Below are 19971 nucleotides of genomic sequence, written 5' to 3'. Positions count from 1 at the left end.
GGGTTAAGGTTTCCTCCCCTAAAGGGACATTAATGAAGCAGCTGGCCTTTTACAATAAGGTTGATGGTCATGTCTTCTTATTTCCAGACTTTTGTAAACAGCATTCAAATTCTATGAGATCTGAGCTCATGATCCATGGCTTGTTTGTCCAGGCCTCAGGATTAATGAATCCAGTATCACAACCACTCACTGTGAATGGGGTCGAGGATTCAGTGTTAGTTCTATCAAGTAGGCCGTATGGTTTAAGTGGAGATTCCTCAGTCTCCCTACATCGCCCCCCACCCCACAATCCCCCCCCCCCCCCCCCCCCCCCCCCCCCCCCCCCCCTCTTTCTATGTGCTGGTCTTCACTGCTCGTGGTGATGTGCTGAGCTCTGTGTGTGTGCAAAACCTCAAGCATCATAATTTTGAAACGCTCCTCAGAGAGGCTCTCAAGCAGCTCCTGACTCCAGCCCCTGGACAGAAATGAATATTCGTCCCTTTAACCCTATTTCTAGAGGTCACGCTACAGGACAGTAAACCCAAGGCATGACAGGCCCAACTCCACACTCACTTCGAATGGTCCCATTTAATCAGAGACCTTGTCTAATTGTCAGGTAAGTAAGTTATTCAAAGTGCAACAGTTCATTTTCAATCTCATGCAGCCTCAGTTGGTAATCATCTGCAGAAGAAGGACTTTGCATTTATTTAGCATCTTAAGTGCCAGAGTACTTTACAGCCCAAGAAATACTTGAAGGTTTTTTTCATTCTTTTCATGGAACATGGGCATCGCTGGCTGGGCCAGCATTTATTGCCTATCTATAATTGCCCTTGAGAAGGTGGTGGTGAGCTGCCTTCTTGAACCGCTGCAGTCCATGTGGTGTAGGGGAGGGAGGGAGTTCCAGGATTTTGACCCAGTGACAGTGAAGGAATGGTGATATATTTCCAAGTCAGGATGGTGTGTGGCTTGGAGGGGAACTTCCAGGTGGTGGTCACTGTTGTAATATATGCAGCAGCCAATTTGCGCACAGCAAGCTCCCACAAACAGCAATGTGATAATCACTAGGTTGGCTGTTTTACATTGGTCAGGGGAATAAATATTGGTTATGGAGCTCAGGATAAATCTTCTTCGATCTTATACAAGCACCAAAGGAGGCAGGCAGGACCTTGGTTTAACATCTCATCTGAAAGACAGCACCTCCGGCCATCCGGTGCTCCCTTTTACTGCACTGGGTGTGTCGGCCTTGATTTGTGTCCATGCCTCTGGAGTCATATTTGAACCAACAGCCTGCTGTGTCTTATCCTCTAAGCCATGGCTGACAGTGGAATCTGCCCCAGAAAACTGGTAGCAAGGTAGTATGAGGAGACTTAATATTCAGTTGAGGTTATTAAATGGAGTAAAATGGTTAGGATAATGAAGATTCCATGGGGATATTTGAAGAAGAGCTGAGAGACTTCCTCAATCAGCACTGCCCAAAACACTGGTTGTTGCCCTTGAGGAGTCTCACTGCGTAAAGAAATAGCTGCCACCTTAATTCATTGTGGTCAGTGAATGGGAAGTGTTTTGGAACTTGGGAAGATGCTAACTAACTATAAATTCTTTCTTTGTGAACAGGTGTCTCAAGTCCTCTGTGCTCATGGGTTGTGTGTTTCCGTTGTCTTCAGGTACAAGTGAGATGACAGAGCAACAGTCTCTCAAACAAGTGGTCTCTCGAGGAGGTGACCTTGCAGATACGTGTATCTTCTCAACGCACAGTGACTGTAAGACAAACTCCTTGGCGTTTCGGAGAAACGATATGTATGTAATGTGACTGCCTCAGAGAGTGGCATGCTGTTTGCAGTTGCCTACAATAGAAAGGGAGGAAGAGCCCCATAGAGCCAGGAATACCACAGCAAAGTGTCATTGGCCATTGAGTCTCGAGGTGATGCTTTGTGGCCCTCAAATTTTTGTTTATTCTTTCATAGGACATGGGCATTGCTGGCAAGTCCAGCATTTGTTGCCCATCCCTAATTGCCCTTGAACTGAGTGGCTTACTAGGCCATTTCAGGGGGCAGTTAAGGGTCACCCACATTGCTGTGGGTCTGGAATCACAAGCAGGCCAGACCAGGTAAGGATGACAGATTCCCTTCTCTAAAGGACATTAGTGAACCAGATGGGTTTTTACAACTGTCGGTGATGGTTTCATGGCCACCACTACCGAGAATAGTTTTATATTCCAGATTCATTAATTGAATTTAAATTCCACCAGCTGCCGTGGTGGGATTTGGACCCATGTCCCCAAAGAATTGGCTTGGTCCTTGGGACTACTAGTCTAGCAACATTATCACTATCCCACCATCTCCCCAAATTACCAGAGTGTAACCCCTTCCTGCTTATGAGGATTACTCCAGCCCGCCAAGTTACCTTAACAAAACTTCAACATTTACAGTATGTATAACATAAATAACATCCGAAGCATCCTGGGAGCCCCGGAGAGGAGCAGGCTAATTGTGCCATTCATAGTTCTGAGATAGAAACTGTCTGAGATATCAAAGTCCCATTCTTTTCGACCACAGTCTCTGTGTAGAGGAGAGTTTTGTCAGCATGCAGAAAAAAATGGGGGAAAGTAACAGGGCAGCCACTGCCTCTGAAGAAATCTTTGGACCAAATAACACAAACTCCTGCAAATAAAAAAAAGCATAAATTAGTTTGGTTTTGTTTCTCTTTACTCTCCCCACCAACTTCCACCCACATCCCCTCCCCACTCCCACCACCCACCCACCCCCCCAGTCATGTCTAAATCCTTTCTCCCTCTTATCCCTTAAAGCCGGACTCCCGTTGGGTTAAGCAGAAAGGGTTCCTTTGGCCTTCCTTATATTTGCATTGAAATCGTGGCCTAGGCCTCGCCACGCCAACCCTCACCAACCCCACGCTGCATCAATTGCTCAGCGTGTCAGAGAGGGTAGCGGTGAGAAGCTTCTCTACTAGACCTCTGTTACCATTTCCTCCATTTGTGCTGGGACCCTGGATGTGGGTGACTAACTTCCTATTTTCTTTACACTTTCCTGGGATGTGGGTGTCGCTGGCAAGGCCAGAATTTGTTGCCCATCCTTAATTGCCCTTGAACTGAGTGGCTTGCTGGGGCCATATCAGAGGGCAGTTAGGAGTCAACCATGTTGCTGTGGGTCAGGAGTCACACATAGCCCAGACTGGGTAAGACTGGCAGATTTCCTTCCCTAAAGGACATTAGTGAACCAGATGGATTTTACACCAATCGACAGTTTCACGATCACCATTACTGAGACTAGCTTTCAATTCCAGATTTTATTTATTGAATTCAATTCTCAGTCCAGTGATATTACCACAAAACCATCATCTCTCCTGAGGTAGGCATTTCAGAGTTTTGCAGAAGGATTGGATTGGGGATGGTGGGTGGTGGCGTCCAAGGCCAAGGAGAGATGAGGGGCCTATGCAAGTACTTTCAGATGGCAGCCACTCACAGATCGTGCGCAGGTTGCTGACTGCATTTCATTTTGGGACTTCCTGATCTTTCTTTTAGTCACATCCCTCAGACCACCTCTTTCCACCTCATTGACATTGCCCAGCTTCATCCCTGGCTCAGCACGTGCTGCTGAAACACTCATTCATTGTCTTCATCTCCAGGCTTGACCATTCCAACACACTCCTGGGTGTCTCTCACATCCTACCCTCCCTAAACTTGAGGTCATCCAAAACTCTGTTGCCCATGCCTTAACTCATACCGATCCCAATTGCCCTATCATCCCCATGTTCACTAATCTACATTGGCTGTTGGTCAAGCAAGGCCTTGATTTTAAAATTCTCATCCTTGTTTTCAAATTCCTCCATAGCCTCGCCCCTCCCTTTAATCACCCCCCACCCCACAACCTGCCAAGATCACTGGAGGGGCTGCAGAGCAGATTCACCAGGATGTTGCCTGGGATGAAACATTTAAGTTATGAAGAGAGGTTCAATAGACTTGGGTTGTTTTCGTTGGAGCAGAGAAGACTGAGGGGCGACCTGATCGAGGTGTACAAGATTATGAGGGGCATGGACAGGGTGGATAGGGAGCAGCTGTTCCCCTTAGTTGAAGGGTCAGTCACAAGGGGACATAAGTTCAAGGTGAGGGGCAGGAGGTTTAGGGGGGATGTGAGGAAAAACCTTTTTACCCAGAGGGTGGTGACGGTCTGGAATGCGCTGCCTGGGAGGGTGGTGGAGGTGGACTGCCTCACATCCTTGAAAAAGCACCTGGATGAGCACTTGGCACATCATAACATTCAAGGCTATGGGCCAAGTGCTGGTAAATGTGATTAGGTAGGTAGGTCAGGTGTTTGTCACGTGTCGGTGCAGACTCGATGGGCCGAAGGGCCTCTTCTGCACTGTGTGATTCTGTGATTTCTGTGATCTCTGCGCTCCTCCAATTCTGGCCTCTTGAGCCTCCCCAATTTAAATTGTTGCACCATTGGTGGCTGTGCCTTCAGCTGCCTGGGCCCCAAGTTCTGGAATATCCAACCTCCAACTCTCTGCCTCTCTACCTCAATTTCATCCTTTAAAATAATCCTTAAAACTTACCTCTTTGATCAAGCTTTTGGTCGCCTGTCACAATGTCTCCTTTTAGAATGGCTGTGTGTCAGATTTTTGCCTGTTAACACTCCTGTGAAGCACATCTTACTACTGAAGGTGCTACATGAACGCAAAGTTGTTGCTGCTTAATCGTGCTCTCAAGAGCTTCCAGATTCACTTGCACTTCTTGTGTTACCATGACAACTACACCCACCCATTCACAAGAATAAAAACAGAATTACCTGGAAAAACTCAGCAGGTCTGACAGCATCGGCGGAGAAGAAAAGAGTTGACGTTTCGAGTCCTCATGAGCCTTCAACAGAACTGAGTGAATGTTAGGAGAGGGGTGAAATATAAGCTTATATTTCACCCCTCTCCTAACATTCACTCAGTTCTGTTGAAGGCTCATGAGGACTCGAAACGTCAACTCTTTTCTTCTCCGCCGATGCTGCCAGACCTGCTGAGTTTTTCCAGGTAATTCTGTTTTTGTTTTGGATTTCCAGCATCCACAGTTTTTTTGTTTTCATTCACAAGAATAGTTGTGCAAGTGTAAAAATTGAGAATATGTGCACATTGCTTCTAGAAACTTGTCGGAGGTTCCTCAAAATCACAGGAAAGAATTTTTCTAATTGATTGGCACCAATCCAAAGCCACAAACCAGCTCCTAGAATCCAAAACTAATGAATTTGAATGGAGTCCAGAATAGTGAGACTCCCAAATGAATATTCCACCACAAGCCTGTTGATAGTTCCTGACAACCCTTGGCTTTTAACCTTTCAAAATAAACCCACATCCTGAACACATCACTGCACTCATACATTGGTCAAGAGAGTTTGTATCAAAAGCGAATTAGATAGATACCTTGGGTACTTGACTCTCTGGTAGGTTTTAAGGATTATTTTAAAGGATGAAATTGAGGTCGAGAGGCAGAGAGTTGGAGGTTGGATATTCCAGAACTTGGGGCCCAGGCAGCTGAAGCCACGGCCACCAATAGTGCCACAATTTAAATTGGGGACGCTCAAGAGGCTCACCGTTTTGAGGTTCAGCCATGCAGGGCAACTGTGAGCCCTATCGTGCCCCTGACTGGGTGACAAACGGTGGAATAAGTGGGGAAGGGGAGTCGGGTTACTTTAGGAGGCAATGGCAAGCAGTGCCAACATGGAGCGTATAAATAACAGTCTGTTAAAAAGAGAGCAAATCTCCAGATTCTGCCTTCGATTCTCCAGGCTGCTCGTGACTATTGGTTCCATCCCTATTGTGAGCGCTGGATTGACAACCCCGAGGACCTGAGCCAGTGCCTCTTCTGTCTACTGAACCCAGTCACAATGTGTAGGGGAACATAGGAGGCACTGGACAAGGAACAACAAAGATTCATCTAGTTCACCTTCCACCTTCCTGGTAGTCACATGATACAATGATAAAAATTACTGATTAATCACAGTGATCAATCTTTATCAATGAGTTTACAACAGACCCAAATAGGGGTTCTCTCGCTCTGCTGCCAGCCTTTGCTCTCGATTCCCTCCTCCCCATTAAATTTCCCTGCCCTTCATTCCCTTTGCCTTCCCCTGCCTCTCCAATTGCACATGGAGCTTAACTCATCTCTGCACTAGTTCCAGCATGTGTATTTCAATCAAGCTATTGGCAGTGCTGTTCCTGAGTAGACACTGAACGATCTGCCACTGAAAGTTCCTCTGTGCGTTTTGTTACACCAACGTTAACTCATGGTACAACACACATAAGAACTGACTGATGGGGTCAGTGTTCAGGGACAGTACTGGTCATATATGTTTAACACGATGGTGTCTAAACCATTGTCTAAACACTGTCTGGGACACTGGGGAGAGCTCCCCTGCTCTTCCTCAAACAGAGGGCATGGAATCTTTTACATCCACCTGAGATGGAACTTTGATTCGATGTCTTATCTGAAAGATGGCACTTCCAACATTGCAGCACTCCGTCCAATACTCTTTGTGTGAAGATGTGCTTCCTGACATCAACCCCTAAACAGCCTGGCTCTAATTTTAAGGTTATGTTTTCCCTGTTCTAGACTCTACCGGAGAAAATAGTTTCACTTTGCATTGTGTTCAACCTCTTAACCTCGGGCATCATTCGTGATAGCTTGTTCCCAACAGGGAAATCACAATCAGGTAGCCTGGGTCAGGGAGAGAGACCAAAAAGCCTGAATCTCTGGCCTACCTCCCCTCACAGGAGCAGCTCCTCTTTTGGAAGGTCAGACTTTTATTTGTCATGCTTGGCAACAAAATGTGTCTAAATCAAAACTTAACACACCTACCGCCTCCGATTCTAACTCACTCTTCCAAAGGACAACAAAGTTACTGACATCCTCATCTTCCCCAGTCTTCCCTTATCCAGCAGATCACCACAGGCCATTTTCTGTGTTAGCCGTGGCCTGGTGAGTAGCACCCTCGCCTCTGAGTCAGAAAGTTTAAGGCCCCACTCCTGAGACTTGAGGTCAGGTTCCAGGCTGTCACTCCCAGGGCAGTACTTGGGGAGACCCACACTGCCAGAAGTCTCAGCTTTAATGAGAACCCAGCCGCGTCTCGGGCTGATGTAAAAGAGCAAACAGTGCTACTTCAACAATGAGCGGGTGAGTTCCCCCCCTGGTGTCCTGGTCAATATTTATCCCTCAACAAGCATCATTAAAACAGATTACCTGTCATTATTACATTGCTGTTTGTGGGAGCTCGCTGTGTGCAAATTGACCGCTGCATTTGTGACTACACTTCAAAATGTGTTTCAATGGCTGTAAGGCACTTTGAAAAGTCACAAAGTTGTGAAAGACGCTATATAAATGCAAGTTCTTCCTGATCAAAATTTCTTTGTTAATCACATCCCTCTTCTAGACCCTACAGCCTTCAGAGAGAGACCTAGAGTAATGGGTCTATACCCTGCATCTCTTTATCAAAGAACCTGCGGTAGGAGGGTGTAATTGAGATGGAACTCACCTGTTCACTCAATCACCAGCCAGTCCTTGTAAGCCATGAATTCCTGCTCAGAGTAGATGGAGTCGTGAGAGGTGTCCTCGGATGAGTAAGAAGAGAGGGGGGAGTCGGAGATGGATCCTCTGCCTGTCGCTGAGTTGGGGCACAGTTGGGAGTCCCCTGAGCTCTGTTCCTTCAGCAGGACCTCCAGCATCTGGATGTACTCGACCGCTGACCGCAGGGTGTCCACTTTGCTCATCCTCTTGCCCGGCCCGCGCTGGGGCACGTGCCGCTGCAGGTTGGCGAAACCCAGGTTGACCAGCCGGACCCGGTTCCTCTCCCGCTCGTTACGCCGCAAGCTGGTAGTGGACAGCCCGCCGGGAGCCTGGTATGGCCGTCGCCGTGGTGGTGGGCAAGCGGGCGGGCACACCCTCCTCTTCCGGCCACCCGAGGTGTCCGTCTCCAGCGCCAGGGTGACACACTGCACGTGCGGGATCTCCATGCCTTGTGGTGCCTCAGATATGCCACACTGCTGGCAGTGGGATCCTTGCCGAGCGCTATGCCACGCAGCCGAGCTCTTCCTGGAGTGAGAGAGCTGGTTTGTCGACTGGATCCACACCCTCCAATCAGCCAGTCCTGACCTGCCCATCCCATTCAGCTTTCTCTCACGCTCCCTTTCGCTCTCTCCAAACCCTGTCAGACACAACTCACTTCATGAGAAACTTCCTCTTTCCAGTCACAAGCCTGTTGTTAACCCTCACCTTGCCTACTTTCCCTCTACCTATAATCGTCAGCCGTAGTTCAATTGGAAATGCTCTCTTCTTTGAGTCAGAAGGTCATGGGCTCAAGTCTTAGAGTCATTATGGCGCAGAAGGAGGCCATTCGGCTCCTTAAGTCTGTGCTGGCTCTCTGTAGAGCAACCTAGTCAGTCCCATTCCCCTGCTCTGTCCCTATAGCCCTTCAAGTTCATTTCTCTCAAGTGCCCATCCAATTTCCAATGAAATCATTGATCGTCTCTGCCTCCACCACCCACGTGGGCGGCTCCACTCCAGAGACACGAACTTAAGATTCAGACTGATGGAGGTGCTGCACTGTTGAAGGTGCCATCTTTCAGATGAGACATCAAGCTGAGCTCCCCTCTGTCCTCTCAGGTAGGTATAGATCTTACAGCTGCCGGGGTTCCTGGCCAGTATTCATCCCTCAACCTACATCAGTTATGTTTGTGGGAGCTTGCTGTGCACTACATGAGCTGTTCTGTGGTTACACTATATAAATGCAAGGAGCTCTTTTATAGTTAATGTGGCATTGGAACATGCACACATGCCACACCCAACAGTGTAAAGCAAGGAAGGTTTCACAAGCGGATTAACAATCTGACAGGAACACCCTTCCTTAGGACCAGGCCTATCTTTAGCCTAGCTGATAGCGGGGTTAATCCTAAACACTGGGAGGGACTAACGGGCTCCCACAACCCCGGATGATTAGGAGGAAGAGAATCAGCCACAAGTATCCTAATGGATATCGACCCAGAATCCAGAGCCTGGAGTAGGGTTCAAACCAGGATACCTTAGCTCCAGGCCAGGAATGTTTTTAGAGAGTCAGAGGTTTGCTCTTCCTTAACTCCAGTGATTTGGGTTCATGTGCAATTCAGATGGACGGAGTAACGCTCCTCACTGTTTAATGGAAATGTGTTTAGACGCTATTTCTTCATCTCCGAACTTAAAATGAGATCAGACATAAGAAGGATCAAGGTCTCTCTCCGATGCACATCATCTGGGTCCTAATTTAGATGATTCTGAACTGGGCTCCAAGAGCTGCCCATTATAATTATAACTAATTTGTCAAACCAAACAGAGGGTTGCTATTGTGGGAGATCAAAGTGATATGTTAACTGAGGTTGTGGTTAACTCAAGGTGTTGAGACACATCCTCAGTCTTTAAGTTGTTTTGTTATTTGCTGAAATCGAAGAAGCAGACGAGTTTGCTGACCTGGTGTCCAAAGTGGTTCATTTGAATGCTTGAGCGATGGGAAATTGTTAAGAATCTTCTCAGACACACAAGTTACTCCCTAGTTTGTCAGAGGGGTATTGAATCCAGTCAAGCCCTCACATAACGTATATATTCAGCTGTGGCTCAATCTTGCCTGTGAGTCAGAAAGCTGTGGATTAAAGCCTCACTGTAAAGTGTTGAAAACTAGGCTGAGGTCCAGTGTGGCACTAAGGGTGCGCTGCACTAACGGAGACGCTGCCTTTCAGATGGAATGTCAAAGAGGTCGCCACATTATAGGGAGGATGGGATTGCACTGGAGGGGGTGCAGAGAAGATTCACCAGGCTGTTGCCTGGGATGAAACATTTAAGTTATGAAGAGAGGTTGGATAGACTTGCGTTGTTTTCGTTGGAGCAGAGAAGACTGAGGGGCGACCTGATCGAGGTGGACAAGATTATGAGGGGCATGGACAGGGTGGATAGGGAGCAGCTGTTCCCCTTAGTTGCAGGGTCAGTCACGAGGGGGCATAAGTTCAAGGTGAGGGGCAGGAGGTTTAGGGGGGATGTGAGGAAAAACTTTTGTACCCAGAGGGTGATGACGGTCTGGAATGCGCTGCCTGGGAGGGTGGTGGAGGCGGGTTGCCTCACATCCTTTAAAAAGTACCTGGATGAGCACTCGGCACATCATAACATTCAAGGCTATGGGCCAAGTGCTGGTAAATGGGATTAGGTTGGTAGGTCAGGTGTTTCTCACATGTCGGTGCAGATTCGATGGGCCGAGGGGCCTCTTCTGCTCTGTGATTCTGTGAGAGGCCCCATCTGCCCTCTCAGGGTAAAGGTAAAGGATTCCATGGCACCATTTCGAAGAAGAGCAGGGGAGCTCTCCCAGGCTCCCTGGCCAATATTTATCCCTCAACCAACATCACTAAACGCAGATGACCATGTCATTTTTCACATTGCCATTTGCGGGATCCTGCTGTGTGCAGCTCGGTTAGCACAGTTCTTACAGTACCATGGTCATTACACTTCAAGAGTACTTCATCAGCTGTCAAGTGGTTTGGGATGCCCTTAGGTCATGAAAGGTGCTATAGAAATGCAAGTTCTATCTTTTCTCATGTAGATTTAAATAGTCGGTGTGGTTTGTTCAATCGTATGTGTTTGTACATCACCCATTAAGATTACAAACAAATTTCATCCTCAGGTGATAGATCTAATGGAAGGCTCACTTTCAGCTTCCTTCCGCAACACAAAATCTTACCGTTAATATAAAAGACTTTGGGCGGAATTTTCTGTGCCCGCTGGCGTCAGGCGAGATGGTGGGCGTGAGTGGACCATATGACGGGAAGGCCAAAAATCAGTTTCACGACATCTTGAAACTAGTTTGCAAATGTCTGCGCTGCCCGTCAATGGCCATGGTTCCTGCCACCACAAATCGGGAACTTCATTGTAACGTATCTGCACATTGTTATGACCACAGCCGGTGTTAACTGCTGCGCAAATCAAACCCCAGGGAGAAACTTGGCTTATGGGCCTTACCCCTTTTTTTTGTATTCTGAAAATGAGATGAAGACATACTGGTCTCAGAAGCAAGAAGTACAGTAACACTTTTGGGATTTTAAAAATTAAAAATAAAAGTTTTATTAACAAGAATAAGACAAAACTTAAACACACACGATTACATTCGCACAGTGAAAAATTAGTCTTACAAAAAATACCCCCAAAAGACTCCCTACTTGGTCTGACTAAACACCTTCCAAGCAACACTCCCTTACAGATGTTTAACTATAAACATCCAGTAGTATTACCCAAGGCAAACTGCTGTAGCTTTAGTAAAGGCATACCACATGACCTCTAACTCAGCTGTGGAAAACCAAAGACCCAGAACAAGACTGCTTGTTGCTGCCCAAGACTTTTCTGGCTTGACTGGATGGCTGATCAGCAGTGAAGTGCACTTGGCGAGCTGCACTTCTCTCGGGACTTTGAGGCTTGTTTGCCCACCTTGCTTCGGGCAGCACCAGTGGCCATCAGCGCCAGGCCTCACAGGCAGCGCCACATCAGTTTCAAGGGGGCTCACGAGCAGGTCTCTACTTATGAGACCAACCATAAGGCAGTGGTGGCTATTCGATGGCTGTAGAGCTATGGCTTGCTTGGCGAAGGGGGAGAAGTAGCCTCAGGAAAGGGAAGAGGCTGTAGGGCTAGGGCATTGCTGCGGAAGGGAGGTATCCCAGGGCGTGTGTGGGAACACATGTTGATCTGTGCAAGAGGGTGAGGGTTGAGGAGGCAGTTTCCAGAGAAAATGAGGCAAGAAAGAGATGTGAGGGTGTGCATGAGAGAGTGAGTGGTGATGTCCCTTGAGTGAGATGCCAGTGAATATGTGATGGGCTTGTGAGTGTGTAAATCTAGAGTGATGAGATGGTTGCCTTACCCTGGCTGCATGGACGAGATCGTTCATCCTCTTTCTGCACTGGATGGTGAACCGCTTTTGTGCAGCTTTGGCACTGACCACCCCTGCCACCACCTCCCAAGCTGGGAGTGATATTGATGGACCTCCCTGCGGCCAGAGTGGGGGCAGAAGACGTCCCAGGGATGCATCACTGAATTGGGGGGGTGGGGGGGGCGGGGAGGCACAGTCTTCTTGCCTTTCGAGGCAATGTCCTCTGTGCAGCAGTCCTGGGCTGGAGTTACTGAGTGGTGTGTGCACGGCTACACTTTAATTATGGTGCCCAGCAAGAGGAAGCGGTGAGGTGATGGTTTGGCGGGCGAATCGGAGGCTGCCCCGCCAGCGAGACGATGTGTTTCCCAGTAATGCATGATTAATGAGGAGGGACTGGGATCATACGGCGCAAAATCTGGCCACTGCAGCCAGAGGGTAAAACGTCCTTTTTCCCCACCCGCTACCGCACTTAATACAATTCTGGGACGATTGCACCTCTAGTGTTTAAGAACTAAAGAGATCTTCTCTTTACCTCTGAAGAAGCACAGAAACTACAACGACGAAATGGGCCTCAAGCCTGACCGATCCGACTTAGTGTTTGCCCTCCACTTGAGAGCAATAATCTTAATTTCATGCACCTGCCCAGTTCCCATTTCCTCTTATTTTTCAGTTTTCAAAATCATGAGAGGTCGGGACAGGGTAGATAGGGCGAGATCGTTCCCATTGGCGGAAGGATTGAGAACCAGAGGGCACTGATTTAAGGTGTCCGGCAAAATTTGCTCTTTCGAACGGCAGCGCCATCAGGGAGGCGATGGCTGCTGGCGGAACAACACCCGCCTGAGGACCAGGGCCCAGATTACATGTGTGCAATGCCAGGAAGGGAGTCACGGGGGGGCGGGGGGAGGGATAAAGTCACTGAATTAGTCATCCACAGGCCTAGGCTATTGCCCTGGGGTCATGGGTTCAAATCTCCAACGTAGCTGACAGAACTTAAATTCAATTAATAAACCTGGGATATAAAGCTAGTCTCAGTAACGATGACAAGTGATTTTGTCTCACTATTAAAAGAACATAAAGAGAAATTTCACCTGGTGTGGTGTGGAGTGGGAGTGGGTGTGGGGAGGAAGGAGAGCCTGCTCCTGGGCCTGGCCAAGGTAGCCGTCAACAGGTCCAGGCAGGGGGCAGCCGAGGAGGTGGGGGGGCGTCTGACCCAACTGTCTGCCCCTCGACTGCGGCTATGTTCACAGCTGGGTGGTGTTGGAAAGGGAGCATGTGGTGTCCACTGGTATGCCTGAGGCCTTCCATAAATGGCGGACACCGTGGGGGCTGGAGTACATTGTCAGCCCTGGGAACGCCATTTTAATTTAGATGGCTGTTTCCTTTTGAAGTTTTATTTTTGTTACAGTGCCTCATGCAGTGGCTGTCACCCCCGTTCATTAGTTTTTATTTTACTGATTTACGTTTTTTTTCAAAAGGGCATATAAAGAGAGGCTTGCCTTGAGGGGTCTGCGTTCCCTGTTTATATAGGTCGCGCAAGGTTGCAGCCCCTATTTGATGGTTTGAAGGGGGCCTGCTCCTCAGGCTTTGCTTGCGCTTCAGCCCCACAGTCCCCATCTTTGGCCACCCGGTGTGGAGGGAGGCAGGCAGGGCAGAGGACCTCCTCATAAAGCTCCTGGGCCTGGCCAAGGAGGACATGGAGGGGGGGGGGGTCATTCGGCCCAGCTGTCTGCCCCTCTTCCACGGCTACATCCGCCTCCCAAGTACCCCTGGAGAAGGAGAACACAGTGTCCACCAGTACGTTTGAGGCCTTCCACGAACGGTGAGCTCCACAGGGGTTGGAATGCATCACCTCCTCCCCCCCACCACAATGACATTTTAATTTAATTTATCAAGCTTACGTTAAAGTTTTATTTTACAGTGCCTCTTTAAGGGGTGGTTCTTTAGTTATTTAGTTAGTTTTGTGCATTTGGTACTCACAGTGCAAAGAGAGATTTGCCTTGAGGAGTCCACGTTCTATGTTTATATAGGTTGCGCAAGGTTGCAGCCAGTGTTTTAATATTTTACAAGCTTCCTTTGTTTTTAATCTTTGTTAAAGTGCCCCAAGGGGCTGTCAACTGGAGAATGTTTATATTAGTCCATTTGTTCAACTTGTATATTCAAAAGTGTATAAAGTGAGACTTGTCAGCTGTGGCTCAGTTTGTTGCATTCTTGCTTCTAAGCCAGAAAGTTGTGGGTTTAAGTCTTACCCCAGTACTTAAACACACTCCCACTGCAGTACTATAGGGTTACAGCTGCATGATGAATTATCCCTGTTAACTGTGGTTGCACGCTCAGCACTGAGCCAGTAGGTTGTCTATTCAAGTTCCAGAAACAAGAATTCACAGTCTTAGTCGATGGTACTGAGGGAGTACTGCACAGTCAGAGATGCTTCCTTTTTGCCCATCCCGATTGCCTGCCTCTCTTCCATGGTTATGTCAATGCCCAGATGTCCATGGAGAGGAAGCACAGGGTATCCACCATACACTTAAGGCCTTCTGCGATCAGTTGGCACCACAGGGACTGCAGTGCATCATCAGCCCCCAAAACAACATTTTAATTTAATTTTGATAAGTTTTCTTTCAAGCTTTTGTTACAATGTCCTTTCAGGGGTTGGTCATTTGATTATTTGTTCATTTGTTTATCGGATTGCTGAAAAGACTGTAAAGAGAGACTTGCCATTTTAATTTAATAAGTTTCTGTTAAAGTTTCTTTTTTGATTGTGTTGCAATAATATAAAGTCCCTTTTAGAAGGGCTTGATCATTTGTTTATTTGTTTAATTGATTTCTCTAAAAGAATATAAAGAGAGACTCCTGGTACACCGGTGTTGGTTAGGGAGGAGGCAGAAATTTGTAATGTTGCATTCTGTAAGTAAATCTTGGATTAAGTGAAAGGCGGGTGCCTGGTTTCCTACTTCACCATCTGGCTTCAGAATGAATTATCAGCAAACATCAGTGTGACCATGTTCCATAGCTTGAGGTTTCAGACTGTCGTTGACCTGTCTGCACTGCGCTATGCCTGTGGAAGAGTTTGGGATTCCCTCTTATGTTAGCTGCCAGTCTCTTATCATGTTCCCTCTTTGCTCCTCTTATTTGCTTTTTCACCTCCCCTCTGAACCTTGTATATTCAGCCTAGTTTTCAGTTGCATTTTTTTATCTGTTATCTGTCATAAGCACAGTTTTTTTTCTTTATCTTAATCTCTTTTTCTTTGTCACCCAGGGAGCTCTGGATTGGTTTGCCCGACCTTTCCCTTCTGAGGAAATATACCTTGACTGTGTCCCAACCACCTCTTCTTTGAAGGTAGCCCCTTGTTCAGCTCCCAGTTTTCCTGCCAACCTTTGACTCCAGTTTATTCAGCCCAGGTCCATTCTTACCCTACTGAAGCTGACTTTCCCCCAGTTATTTTTACTCTGGATTGTCCATTGTCCTTTTTCTTAGTCATCCCAAACCTTATGTTACAATGATCACTTAGATATTCTCCTACTGACATTTAATCCACTTGACCCATCTCATTCCCATGAACCAGGTCTAAGCAGTGCCTACTCATTGGACTAGAAACATACTGATATAGAAAATTTTCTTGAACACACTTTAGGGACTCTTGCCCTTCTCTGTCCTTTAGACTGCCACTATCCCAGCCTATATTAGGTTAATTTAAGTCCTCCATTATAATTACCCTATAATTTTTGCACCTCTCTGTAATTTCCTTGCAAAGTTGGTCCCCTCCATCCTTCCCCCTAGTTGGTGGTCTAGAGTCTACACAAGAAATGCAATTGCACCTCTTTTGTTCCTTAGCTTTAGCCAAATAGATTTTGTCCTTGACCCCTCTGGGACATCCTCCTTCTCCAGAATTGCAATGCTCTCCTTAATCAATACCACCATTCCTCCCCTTTTCTTCCTTTCCTATATTTTCTGAACACCTTGTACCCAGGAATATTTAATACCCAATCCTGATCTTCTTTCATAAAAACAAAATACTGCAGAAGCTGGAAATCTGAAATAAAAACAGAAAATGCTGGAAAAACTCAGCAGGTCTGGCAGCATTTGTGGAGAAAGAAACAGAGTTAACATTTTGGATCCCTTCTTTGCCTTGCCCTTCTTTGAGCCAGGTCTCCGTTATCGCCACAACATTATATTTACACAGGGTAATCTGCACCTTTAACTCATCAATCTTATTTGCCACATTCCATGCATTCATGTACATGCACAGTAACCCTGATTTAGACTATATTACTTTCTTCCTTACTCTGACCCTAACTATTAACTTACTATTCCCTATTCCAGTGCTAGCTATCCCTCCCGGTGTTCTGTGCAAGTATCTGAACGGTGAGTCTCTCAGTGAGATGTCACCATCACACTGCTTGTGGAGGACCAGAACATCTCGGACTGCAACTTCCTGATTTCCATGTTTAGCCGCACTGGCATTTGCCGTGTGATTTCCACACAAGTAATGGTGAGTGCAGTTAGCATCACTGCTATTTCAATAACAAAATCCAACCACTGCCATGCTTGAAGAGTCACTCTGTCTTCCAGCTTTGCGGCTTTCCTCTCAAACCATGGCATTCAATCGTGAGCTGGTTAATATCCCCTCTTTGTCTGGTGGATAAGGGTCGCATCTGTGTTTTCCCTCCCTCCAGTCAAGTGCTAATGCCCCTTGCCATTGCTATAAAAGCATGCCTACTCCACTAAGTATCTTCATCTCTGCAAGTGTGTACACTGCCAGTCCTGCTGGAGCTCAGACCATACTGGGCTACGTTTGTTGCCTCTGCAGGCAGGTAAAGTAAGATTTTCTTCTCGTGTGGCTTATGCTAAATCTATTTACTTTTTATTTATTGCTTTCAGCTTGAGTCCACCGGAGTCAGCACAGGGGGCATCTCAACTCATTTCACGTGGGTCCACCCAACTTGCAGTCAGAGTGGGGCAGACCTCCATCTCATAGATGTGGACTGATCTGGAATCCACGTCAACCTCAGCAATAACAAAAACAGAATTACCTGGAAAAACTCAGCAGGTCTGGCAGCATCGGCGGAGAAGAAAAGAGTTGACGTTTCGAGTCCTCATGACCCTTCGACAGAACTTGAGTGAGTCCTTGGACTCCCTCAAGTTCTGTCGAAGGGTCATGAGGACTCGAAACGTCAACTCTTTTCTTCTCCGCCGATGCTGCCAGACCTGCTGAGTTTTTCCAGGTAATTCTGTTTTTGTTTTGGATTTCCAGCATCCGCAGTTTTTTTGTTTTTATCAACCTCAGCGATGTCTAACAATGCGCACCTGCCTGTTCTGCATCCACCCTCCCTCCCACCAATGGCCTACTTAGCCCTGACCCTCTGGGATGCAATTGCCCCTTTGCAGAGATTGAATAGAGTTTAACTGCCTTGCTGTTTAGCCTCCACCAGAAAGAGGTCATCCACCCTCGTTCTGGGTCGGATTTGACCCAACGTTCAGAGGTGAAAGAATAACCGTGTACCAATCAATGTTATTTGAGATAAGTTAGTAAAACAGTATTAAAATTAGGTGCATTAACATTTTATGCTAAAGATTTATCACTATTTATGCAGTAGCTTAAATGCTAAGAATTAGAGCTCGACTGACAAAGAGTATTATCAATTTCTTCTCTTGTTAGTTTCCCCTGGAAATGGCTTCCTGAGGAAAAGTTTTGCCTATTCTGCTTCTGGCTGTATGGGTCCAGGCGATGGGGACTGAAAGGGACATCACATGGCGTCTGTGTGGAACTGATTTGTTAAGGACCCTACATTTTGTGTGGAGGGACAGAGGATTCTACTTCCAGCCAGGCAAAAGAGGGGAAAATCTCCACCAGGCCCTTTGTAAGTTTAATTTAGGCTTGACTATTCCAGTTCACTCTTGGCCGGCCTCCAACCTTGCACCAGCCCCCCCCATATCTTGAACTCGTCCAGTACGCAAGTCCTGCTCACCCATCTTTTCTGTTCTCACTAACCTACACTGGCTCCTGGTCTGGTAACAGTTCAGTTTTTAAATTTTTCATTCTTGTGTTCAAATCCCTCCATGCACCCCATCACACCCCCCCATCTCGGTAACCTCCAACAGTCTCCATGACACTCAAGATCTCTGCACTCCTCCAATTCTGGCCATTTGCACCTCCCTGATTTTATTGCTCCACCATTGGCTTCCTGAGCCCTAAGCTCTAGAATTCCATCGCTACCTCATCCTCTCTTTTGTCGTTCAAATCTGTCGCTTTGACCAAGTACCTGTCCCAATATCTCCTTACCTGCCCCCAGTTATCATACTTTGCTTGGCGACCCTGTTGTGATAACGCTACGTTAAAGGCGTTATAAGAATGCAAGCTTTTGTTGTGAAAGATTAATGGCCCCGCCCCAAATTCTAAGGCGTCTCTCTCTCTCTCTCTCTGTGTTTTGCAAGTTTCTTCAGTCAGGAGCCAGCCGAGTTCATAAGTGGCTTGCAAACCACATTCGTCTGGATTGTGAAGGAGATTAAGTTTAAGAGAGGAATTGTTGACCAGTGTCGTGAGTGTGAATGCTCTCTCAGTTACCTGCAGCCGATACTGCAACTGATACTTCAGTATTCCTGCATAGACCCTGTATACCCAAACTGTACAACTCATCCTACATAGCTGTGCCTGGACTATCAGTGATTAATAACAGTTTCTGACTTGCATTTTGTCATTTAAATGCCCTGCCTCTTCACCCACAATAAATGCTTTAAATCTGTAGAATAACGTTTGTGTGTCAACCATGGTTTTTAATAGGTAGCACTCCTGCCCCTGAGTCACATTGTCATGACATCCTGCCCCATGGACTTAAACACAAAATTCAGGCTAACACTTTCAGTGCAGTACTGGAGGGGGTGCTACACTGTCAGAGGTGCAGTTTTCCAGATGAGACATTGAACCGATGCCCCTTCTGCCCTCTCAGGTCGATTTAAAAGATCTCATAGCGGCGCTACTTTGAAGAAGAGTAGGGCTATTCCCGCCCACCGACCCCCCGCCCCCCCCCACCACCCCCCCCACCCCACCCCACCCCCGCCCCCCACCCCCACCCCCGGTGCCTTGTCAATATTTATCACTCAACCAACATCACTGAAAGACAGATTATCTGGTCATTATCACATTGCTGTTTGTGCGCTAATTGGCTCCTGTTGTTCCAAAATTACAGCAGTGAGTATACTTCAGAAATACTTCATTGGCTGTGAAGCACTTTGGGACATCCTGTGGTTGTTTTATAACTGTTTATATAACCTAACCCATTCCATAATATACGATACACGGTAATACCCTGTATTATGTACCTCAGGTTCTGATACTTTCTTTAACTCACCTTGTACTGTAAGAGACTCTATAATCCCCATCTGACAATGTGAAGCTCTTTTTGCATAATTTCTAGACACCAATTGGTTGGGATATTCTTGGGTGCAGTGATTGTAAGTAAAAACCTTTCATACTGTTTTGGGGATTATGTGACTGTACAGACGAATCAGCCTTAAGTGCGGGTAATCTTAGAGGCAAAGTCATGGTCTTGGTCCAAGTATGTAGCTTCATCAGGAGCTCTGTGAATAAAGTTTACTGTTTCTAACAAGAAACCTGCCTGGTACACCAAGTTTATTATAATTGGCGATGAGGATAAATAGCTCCAAAGTTGCACCTCGCCTCGTGAATGTGAGTATTTTGATTTTTAAGGGAAGGAAGAAAGGTATACTCACCAGTCATGCTGCTCTTCAGCAGAATCAATCAGTGTGACTCGCCCATGGAAGACTGTAGTCAGTGCATCGAGTGAATAGGTTTCTACTTTGTGGCGAACGAAATAACAGTGGAGGAGAAACAGAAAGCAATTCTCCAAAGTGTCTGCGGGAGTAAGACATATAACCTCATCCATAACTTGATGGCCGCACAAACGCATCAAATTCCAGATCTTTTAACGAGCTAGTAGATCTCGTGAAGGCACATTTTCAGCCTGAGCCATCGGTGATCATGCAAAGATTCAAATTCAACTCCAGAGAGCCTTGGTGAGTCAATTGCAATGTATATCGTGAAGTTAAACA

At 46.8% G+C, this 19971-nt stretch overlaps 1 protein-coding gene across 1 annotated transcript; it reads right to left on the bottom strand.

Moving 5' to 3' along the window:
- Nucleotides 1-2141: 2141 nt before the first annotated feature.
- LOC121271817 (achaete-scute homolog 1-like) lies at nucleotides 2142-8071 on the bottom strand. Its single transcript, XM_041178108.1, has 2 exons — nucleotides 7509-8071; nucleotides 2142-2639 (listed from the first exon to the last, which is right to left on the bottom strand). The coding sequence occupies exon 1, from the start codon at nucleotides 7984-7986 to the stop codon at nucleotides 7513-7515; it is 474 nt and encodes a 157-aa protein (XP_041034042.1). The 5' UTR covers nucleotides 7987-8071; the 3' UTR covers nucleotides 2142-2639; nucleotides 7509-7512.
- Nucleotides 8072-19971: the final 11900 nt, after the last annotated feature.

The sequence above is a fragment of the Carcharodon carcharias genome, chromosome 31 (genome assembly GCF_017639515.1).
Source record: "Carcharodon carcharias isolate sCarCar2 chromosome 31, sCarCar2.pri, whole genome shotgun sequence".
In the NCBI taxonomy this organism is placed as follows: Eukaryota; Metazoa; Chordata; class Chondrichthyes; order Lamniformes; family Lamnidae; genus Carcharodon; species Carcharodon carcharias.
This window is presented reverse-complemented; position numbering and strand designations above follow the sequence as displayed.

Coding starts and splice junctions, on each gene's coding strand:
- LOC121271817 (XM_041178108.1), bottom strand. CDS start 7,986: ATGGAGATCCCGCACGTGCAGTGTGTCACCCTGGCGCTGGAGACGGAC.